General features: G+C 49.7%; 1 protein-coding gene across 2 annotated transcripts in view; it reads right to left on the bottom strand.

Moving 5' to 3' along the window:
- Positions 1-7,682: 7,682 nt before the first annotated feature.
- Positions 7,683-9,631, bottom strand: part of TTYH2 (tweety family member 2) — a 37,920-nt gene continuing 35,971 nt past the window's right edge. For both annotated transcript variants that reach the window (XM_027048094.2, XM_027048093.2), the window contains exon 14: positions 7,683-9,626. In XM_027048094.2, coding sequence (XP_026903895.1) covers positions 9,546-9,626 — 81 coding nt within the window. In that variant the 3' untranslated portion in view covers positions 7,683-9,545. The remainder of the gene's footprint in view (positions 9,627-9,631) is intronic.

Raw genomic sequence — 9,631 nt, 5'->3', positions numbered from 1 at the left:
GGGGAGCGGGGTATGGGTGGGGGGGGGTGGGGCTAGCTCACGTGGGTTTGAATCCCAGCTGGGCCATTTACTGATCGTATGACCTTGGGAGAGTTACTTTCTAAGACTCAACCTTTTTTAAAAAAATTTTTTTTAAATGTTTGTTTATTTTTGAAAGAGAGAGAGAGAGGGTGCACGAGCGGGGGAGGGGCGGGGGGGGACAGGGGAGATAACAGCAGAAAGCCCGTTTGGGGGTCAAACTCAAGAACTGTGAGATTGTGACCTGAGCTGAAGTTGGACGCTCAACCAACTGAGCCACCCAGGCGCCCCGAGACTCCTGGGGCAGACAGTGACAGAATTGGGAGACACAACTGAGACAACACAGCAGGGTGCCCATGGCTGTCAGCTCTGGACTTCCCATCTCAGGGAATCAGGCTAACCAAGTGTAGGGATGGGTGCTGGAGATCCGGACGGGGGTAGACAGGGGATGTGTCAGCCCCAAAAGTGGGATTTGGGGTTGGAACTGGTCTTAACAAATGGTGATAAGTCGCAGGGGAAGGTGTGGGGAGAGCATTCCAGATTGGGGGGAGGGCATGGTGTATGCAAGGGAGGGGCATTTGTGATGGAAGAAAGACACTTGGGGGAGGTTGACGCATCATTGTGGCAGGAGTTGACAGTCCCTGTAGGGGAGAAAATCAGAGAGGAATTTGCAAAGGCCAGCTGGGGCCAGTTTGTGGGGTGTCCTGAGAGGAAGGCTGAGGCATCTGGACAGCTCCCTGTGGGTTTTTGGAGCTGTCAGATTACAGGAAGAAAGCAAATGTCCCTGACTCTGGCTCCCCAACTTCTCCATAGTGTGTCTTCACCACTAGTCACCTGCCTTTAACTGGGCAGGTGCAACAGAATTCCCAGCACGATGGCACTTTGCCCAAACATACTAACAAGCCCCACAGTGACGGCTGCCACCAACCCCCCTTCCCCTCCCCCCGGCCCTTGCTCCCACCAGCGTCTCTAAGTAAAGGGTTTCCTTGGGGTGGGCGCTGAGGGTGTTGGCGGCTGGGTGCAGGAGCGTCTAAAAGCCCCACCGAACTGGCTTTGTGTGCTCGGAGGCAAATCAGACCCAGACAAAACGTCCAGAAGAAACAGATCGGCTCCACAATGGAGCGCTGGCTGGTTGGGGCTGGAAACATAGGCATCCTCCTCCCCCTCCCCCACCCCCAGCCCTGGAAAGAGGAGACCCTCTGTGCACACATTATTCCCTGGGTGGGGAAGTGGGAGCAGCGTACCTGCAGCCACCTTTCTCTTGGGATCGCAGTGATTTATTACAGGTTCCCTCCCCCCATCCTTCCCTGCACTCAGAAGGCCTCCAGTGCTTCCAACAGCCTTGGGCACCTCTGTTCTCTGGCAGAACAGCCGTCATCCCTTGGCAGGTCTGTCTCAGCCACGCCGGCCGGGAAAGCCAGCATGAGGTCGTATCATTAGGAGTTTGCACAGGGATCCCGTTAAAAACAATTTTCAATTCTCTCGGATCTCTGCCCAATCACAGGGCAATGGACTCCTGGAATCCTTGGCTGAAGGCGCCCCCCCCCCCATGTCCCTCCCCCCCCAGGCCAGTCCACAATCCATTGCACTGCTGTCTTCCCCCACCTGTTCTTTTTCCGATTTTTTTCTTTCAGGGTAAAATACACAGAACACAAAATGTATCACCTTAACCATATTTAAGAGTTCAGTTCAGCAGCATTAAGTGCACTTACAACGTTGGGCCACCCACCATCTCCAGAACTTTTTCATCTTGCATAACTGAAACTCTGTAGCCATGAAACCCTAACTCCCCATTTCCCCCTCCCCCACCTCCTGCCACCCAACAGTCCTACCTTCCGTCCCTATGATTTTGACTACTCTCAGCACTTCAGAAGTGGAATCACACGTTGTCTTTTTGTGATTGGCTTATTTCATTCAGCATAATGTCTTCAAGGTTCAGCCAGGTTGTAGCCGGTGTCAGAATTCTCTTCCTTTTGGGGCGCCTGGGTGGCTCAGTCGGTTAGGCATCTGACTTTGGCTCAGGTCATGATCTTAGTTTGAGATCCAACCCTGCATTGGGCTGACAGTGCAGAGCCTGCTTGGAATTCTCTCTTTCTCTCTCTCTGCCTCTCCCTCACTCGTGCTCTCTCTCAAAATAAATACATAAACTTAAAAAAAAAAAAAAGAATTTTCAGGGTGCCTGGGCGGCTCAGTCTGTAAGCGTCCGACTTCAACTCAGGTCATGATCTCAGGTTCGGGAGTTCGAGCCCCACGTCGGGCTCTGTGCTGACAGCTCGGAGCCTGGAGCCTGCTTCAGATTCTGTGTCTCCCTCTCTCTCTCTGCTCCTCCCTCGCTCACACTCTGTCTCTCTCTCAAAAATAAATAAACATTAAAAAAAATTTTTTTAGGGGCACCTGGGTGGCTCAGTCAGTTAAGCGACCGACTTTGGCTCAGGTCATGATCTCACGGTCAGTGAGTTCGAGCCCCGCGTCGGGCTCTGTGCTGACAGCTCAGAGCCTGGAGCCTGTTTCAGATTCTGTGTCTCCCTCTCTCTGACCCTCCCCCACTCATGCTCTGTCTCTCTCTGTCTCAAAAATAAACATTAAAAAAATTTTTTTTTAAAGAATTTTCTTCCTTTTTAAAGACTGAATAATATTCCATTGCATGTATGCATTGCATTTTGTTTATATCCACAGATGGACACTAGGATTGCTTCCGCTTTTTACTACTCTGAGTAATGGTGTTGTGAACGTGGATGCACAAACCTCTCTTCAAAAGTGTGCTTTGGGGCTTTGGGGTGTCTGCCTGGCTCAGTCGGTGGAGCTTGTGACTCTTGGTCTCACCCCACGTGAGGTGCAGAGATTACTTAAAAAGAAAATCTTAATGCCCCTCCCCTGCTCGTGCTCTGTCTCTCTCTCTGTCTCTCAAAGATAAATAAATATTAAAAAATAAAATAAAATCTTAAAAAGAAACGGTGCTTTCAAATCTTTGGGAAGGAGAATTGTTGGATTCTATGGCAACTTTATCTGCTTAATAGAATTTATTAATTTTTCCAAGAGCCACCATACTGTTTTCTACAACAGCTGTGCCATTTTGCATTCCCATTGATAGAGCACAAGGGTTCCGGTTTCTCCACGTCCTTTCCAACAGTTGTTCCTTCCTGTTTCTTTTTTTTTTTTTTAATTTTTTTTTTCAATGTTTATTTATTTTTGGGACAGAGAGAGACAGAGCATGAACGGGGGAAGGGCAGAGAGAGAGGGAGACACAGAATCGGAAACAGGCTCCAGGCTCTGAGCCGTCAGCCCAGAGCCTGACGCGGGGCTCGAACTCCCAGACCGCGAGATCGTGACCTGGCTGAAGTCGGACGCTTAACCGACTGCGCCACCCAGGCGCCCCTCCTTCCTGTTTCTTGATAGTCGCCATCCTAATGGATGGGAGGCAGGACTTTACCATAGCTTTGCTTTGCATTTCCCCAGCGATTAGTGATGGGGAACATGTTTTCATGTGCTTCTTGGCTGTTTGTGTGTCTTCTTTGGAGAAATGTCTACACAAGTCCTTTGTCCAGTTTTGAATCAGGTTTTATTTTGTTATTGTAGGAGCTCTTTATATATTCTGGATATTAATCCCTTATCAGGTACACGATCTGCAAATATTTTCCCCCATTTTATGGGTTGTCTTTTTGCTCTGTTGATAGTGTCTTCTGATGCCTCCAATTAAAACTTTTTCATGAATTAGGGGCACCTGGGTGGCTCAGTCGGTTAAATGTCTGACTTCAGCTCAGGTCATGATCTACGGTTTGTGACTTCAACCCCCCATCCGGGTCTGTGCTGACAGCTCAGAGCCTGGAGCCTGCTTCAGGTTCTGTGTCTCCCTCTTCTCTCTGCCCCTCCCCTGCTTGCACTCTCTCTCAAAAATAAATGAACATTACAAAAAAAATTAAAATTTTTTTTTTCATGAATCCAACTTGTCTATTTTTTCTTTCATTGCCCGTGCCTTTAGGGTCATGCTCCAGAAATCACTACCAAATCTGACGTTGTGAAGTTTTTACCTTATGCTTTCTTCTAAGAGTTTTATAACTTTAGGTCTTATTTTGAGGTCTTTGATCCATTTTTAGCTAATTTTTGCTGTATTTGCTTTTTGGTTAAGAGACCAACCTAATTCTTTTCCATGTAGATATCCAGTTTTTTCTTTTTAAGTTTATTTATTTATTTTGAAAGAGAGAGAGAGAACAGAGGAAGGGAGAGAGAGAGAGAGAGAGAGAGAGAGAGAGAGAGAGAATCCCAAATAGGCTGTGTGCCCTCAGTGCACAGAGCCCAATGTGGGGCTTGATCTCGTAAACTGTGAGATCATGACTTGAGCCGAAATCAAGAGTTGGTTGCTCAACCAACTGAACGACCCAGGTGACCTGGATATCCAGTTTTTCCAGCACCTTTTGTTGAAAAGATTGTCCTTTCCCCCATTGAATTACCTTGACCTTGACCTTATTGAAAATCATTTGACCACACGTGAGAGTTTATTTCTGGACTCTGTTTTACTCTGTTGGTCTCTATGTCTGACATCATGCTAGCATTACTCTCTTTTAATTATTGTGGTTTTGCAGTAAGTTTTGAAATCAGAAGTGTGAGTCCTTCAGCTGTGTTCTTCTTTTTCAAGATCTTTTGCCTATTTGGGGCTTGAGGAGATTCCATATGGATTTTTAGGATGGGTTTTTCTATTTCTGCGAAAAAAAAAGTCATTTTTCAATAGGGGTTTTGTTGAGGCTGCAGATCACTTTGGGTAGTATTGATGTCTCAACAATATTAAGTTTTCCAATCTGTGAACATGGCATGTCTTTCCATTTATTTCTTTCTTTAATTTTTTTCAGCACTGTTTTATAGATTTCATTATACAAGACTTTCATTTCTTTGGCTAATTCTTAAGGGCTTTTGGGGGGGGGATACTATTGTAAACATAATTATTTTTTAAATTTCCTTTTCAGATTGTCCACTGTCAGTTTTGATTTACAGAAAAGTTGTAAAGGTGGTACAAAGAGTTCCCATACACCCCTGCTATGGTTGGAATGGTTATGTCCTCCCTGAATTTATATGTTGACATCCTAATGCTCAGTGTGATGGTATTCAGAGGTGAGGCCTTTGGGAAGTGATTAGTCATGAGGAAGGTGGAACTATCGTAAATGGGATTCCTGCCCTTATAAAAGGGACCCCACGGAACTCCCAGCCCTTTCTACATGTGAGAACAGAGAAGAGGCACCATCTAGGAGTCAGGAAGCCTTGTCTATTTGTAAACTCTATGAAGTCAAGGCCACGATTGCCTTAGAGACTTCTGTAGTCCCCGGATTTAGAGAAGGTGATGTGCTTAGGCCAGGGGCGAGCAACCTGCAAACTACTTTAAGAGAGAGTAGATATTTTAGGCTGCAGGTTAAGGAGAAAAATCAAAGACATTTCGTAGATACTTATACGACAAGAGAAAAACATCCCCATTGTTGATTAGCGAAATTCAAAATATTATGCTGAGTATACTTTTTTTTTGTAGGACAGGACTGTTGATGAGAACGAAATTCTCTGGAGGGGGGAACAACACCTTGTTTCACTGAGACTCAGGATTAGTATTCTCTACTGTCAAAATCAGTTGCAAGTATTTGATTTTTAAAAAAAAAAAACATTAAAAAATACAAAAACTGCACTCACAGAGGCCATACATACATGGCAACAGGTCAGACTAAGCTCACGGGAGGTAGTTTGCTGGCTCCTGTGATAAGCAATCAATGCATTTTTGAAGGAGGGAAATTGAAATTTGGAAGGGAGAAGAAAGGAAAGTTAAGTTCTCCTGACCTGGGTACATCCGTCAGGGGGCACCCGAGGCCTCTTGAATGCTGACGGCTCCACCAACACTGTAGAGCCCAGAGGCAGTGATATTGCCCCCAGTTCTTTGAAACACAAGACCCCGAAACGTTAGAGGGGGTGAAAGCACGGCACAGCACAGTTCAGGGCTCCTGGAGAGGACTCCGCTTTGGAGAAAGGACCACGCGGTCGCCGCTCCACACGGGGGAGTTGGCCCTGAACGACAGACTCAAACGCACACCTGTTCCCGGCAGAGGCTCCCCTTACAGAGGGCCGGATGTTCATTACTTCCTCCCTGGGAGCAGGTTCCTGGGTCTGGGGTCAGTGCTGTTCAGAGGTGTTTAGAAATGCTAAAGGCTGCACTGGTGGGCCAGGCAGGCAGAACACGGGCGTGCTGGGCACTGAGGCCCTCTCACCCCACCCCTTTCCCTTGGTGAGAGATTGGTGCAGGCCAAGGCAGGAATGCGGGGGTGAGCGGGTGACACACGTGGGGACCCAAACCACCCTCAGCTGTGCATCCCCACGTGGCCTCCTTCCCACTTCATGCAGAGCCTGCCTGCAGCGCGGGTCTCTCTGCAGCTCCCAGAGACAACGAAAGCCCCCAAAGTGAATCTCATCTGAGCATTGAACTGCAGTTACCTTTAAAGAAAGAATCAGATGGGAGGCGGGGGCGCCTGGGTGGCTCAGTCGGTTGAGCGTCTGACTCTTGATTTCAGCTCAGGTCAGGATCTCAAGGTCTGTGGGATCGAGCCCCGCATTGGGCTCTGCGCGGGCAGCACAGAGGCTACTTGGGATCCTCTGTCTCCCCCTTTCTCTGCCCCTCCCGTGCTCGCTCTTGTGTGCTTCTCTCTCAAAACTAAAGAAACATTTAAAAGAAATCAGATTGGTTTCTCCACTGCTTCAAGCCTTTTCCCCAGTGCTCTTGGTTTCCTGAGACAAGGGAGAAAGGTGACTCTACACGGGGTGGGGGAAACATTCCTATTTGAGAAACGCCCTAGTCCTGATGCTCAGCTTTGAGGGATGCAGAGTTCTGAGTCTGGTATGTTCTGTGGTACACAGCCCTCTGTATCACACCTCAAGTGCTCCCAAAGGATGCATAATCTACTCCCTTCAGGAAGTTCCTTGCAAGGCAATCACTTCTGGGAGCCTAGCTGCCGAACACAAGGGTCAACAGCGACACAGGACCACAGGCAGAGAGCTGGAGCCTGCCCTACGAAGGGTACAGCGCATCTCAGTGCCCCAGCCCAGAGGGATCGTGAAGTTTAATTAACAATTCACATAACTATCTGGGACAGTCCTCAGTACACTGCAGGTGCTCAATAAATGCCACTACTTATTACTAGCAACATTAAGAGCACTGACCTTCAGGGGGAACTTGGGAGAAAGACTGGGGTGGGGGAAACAAGGCCTGTCCTTGGTCCTGAAGAGTAGCTGGAGGCCACAGGAGAGGTCCTGTGACATTCCTTCAATAGTCCTGTCTTGGGGCGCCTGGGTGGCTCAGCCGGTTAAGTGTCCGACCTCGGCTCAGGCCATGATCTCGCGGTTCGTGAGTTCGAGCCCCGCGTCGGGCCCTGTGCTGACAGCTCAGAGCCTGGAGCCTGCTGCAGATTCTGCGTCTCCCTCTCTTTCTGCCCCTCCCCCACTCATGCTCTGTCTCTCAAAAATAAACAAGCATTAAAAACAGGTTAAAAAATAACGTTCAAGAAAAAAATCATCCCGTCTTTCAATCCTTGCACTGAAGTCACTGAAATCTGCCGAGAAGCCCTCCCCACCAAAACCCAGCTGGAAGGGAGCGCTCGGTGCCCGTCACTCCCGCAGCGGAGGCAGTTAGACGGAGTGCATGCTTTAGTACAAGTGGTTTATTTCTCCCCAGGTGAGGGCGCACATGTACCAAGCAGAAGTGTGCCCACCTGGCTCCTTCAGGAACCACCCGAAGCATTCTAGTTTAGTTTACATGCATTAAAAACAACTCTACAGTTGCCAACCACAAAATGTTAAGAAGCAACATCTTGACACCGCGGAGTTCCTATCTGTGTGCGACGTGGCCCCACACAGATATATTTACGGTACACGGGATGTCGAGGTTAACGCAGGTAAGACAGGAGTCCTGGATGCCCCGTGGCTCTGTTCTGTCCTGGGGCCGGGGCTGGGCGTGGACAGCCACTCTGCTGTGAGTGTTTTGATGGCAAAGTGGCTCTCCCCAAACGGAAATGGAGCCCTGGTTCCAAGCCACGCCTCCCCACGCCCCTGGCTTCAGGTGGGCAAGGCTGTGGGGGTTCAGTGTCTCGCACTCTGAGTTGACAGGAGATTAGAAGCACCAGAGACCCTAACCCTGGATCCTCAGCAGGCAGGATGGTGGGTCATTATTTCCTCCTGGCCAACAAGCTCCTTCTCAGCGAGCAGGTACATCCCAGGACAACGGGATGGGTCTGGGGTTGGGGGGATTAAAGAGGCCTGTCTCAGGTCAAGACACAGTCGTCTCATTTTGCTAAAACCTTTTACTGCAAACTTGCTCAAAGACAAAAGGGAGGGGCAAATTCACATGGGCATTCCCCGGGACAGGGGACTCTGGTCAGCTGTCCCTCTTTGCTTCCTTCCTGTTTTAAAAAGGGCCTCCTCTCCGACTGGGATGAACCCACATCCCCATCGAGCAGCAGCTCGGGACAGCGTGTCTCACTTATCTTGTACTTTGTTTCAAAACCCTCCCTCCCTGCAGATGCTTAAAGACCTGGCTGATGCCAGACAAATCTGCAGCTGGGGGTAAGGAGTGAGCCCCAAGTCTACTGTAAAAACTGGATGTGCTGTGAGCTTCAATTCTTTGGATAATCAAAGTATTCAAAACACTGGGAGGAAAAAAAAGTTAAAGTCGCTTTCAAAGTGTCTATTAATACCTGAGACTGTCCCTACTTGCGGCGAACCAACTCACAGCATCGATTCTGGAATGGAGGAGAGGTGGGGAAGGGCGCAAAGGATGAGCAGAGAGTGGCTGCTGTTACCCACACTGCCCCCGGCTCTCACCTACGAGGGACGAAGCTGTGGTCCCCCAGCCCGGGGACCACCCACCACACAGCCTCTCCAACACCTTCCCTCTGTGGTCCAGGGAGAGTCTGTCTGGTGGCTCCGGGGCACTGATTTGGACAGTGTCTCGTCTCATCAGGGACATCACCTCCCTTAGAGGCATCTCCTGATCAGCTCTTCCGTTTTTATCCCCGGGAAAATGCCGCCCATCAGCCGGGCAGCTGAGAGGAGAGAGGGACTCAGGGAGGGTGGTCACCCGGACTTCTGGCCGTGTTAGCAAGAGGCACGGTCCTGGCAATGAGAACCATACAGCTCTCAGGTGGTGATGCCCGACCCTCCTTACTGCCGCTCCCCAACTGGCGAGGGTGGGATGTGGGGGTGAGCAGAACGAGGCTCCCCGCTTCGGCATGGCGAAGCACCTGCGGGCGTTTCCGGTGTGGACAGGAGGGCAGAGGAGGGAGAGGCTTGCCCGAGTCACGGGTCTTCTGTCCGCCTGGGCCTTTGGTCAGAAATCTCAGCCAAGGCCGGGCTGACTCTCCCTGCTTCTCTGCAGCCCCAGGAGCCTGCCAATCCCGTGGTCCTGCGTCCAGTCTCCAGACGCCTTTGGCTTCTATTGAAGAAATGCGTGCGTTGGCATTAATTAAAAACCAAAACAGATCAAGGAGGCAGGAACCTCTGCGGAACGCGTGTTAGGCTGGAAACTCATTCCCGTAGTGCCTCAGGTGCTCATCCGCCACGGACAGGTAGGTGGCCCTCATGCTGGGAGAATACTGTG

The sequence above is a fragment of the Acinonyx jubatus genome, chromosome E1 (assembly GCF_027475565.1).
Source record: "Acinonyx jubatus isolate Ajub_Pintada_27869175 chromosome E1, VMU_Ajub_asm_v1.0, whole genome shotgun sequence".
NCBI classification, from domain to species: Eukaryota; Metazoa; Chordata; class Mammalia; order Carnivora; family Felidae; genus Acinonyx; species Acinonyx jubatus.
The sequence above is the reverse complement of the archived record's forward strand: the minus strand, read 5'-3'. Positions and strand labels throughout refer to the sequence as shown.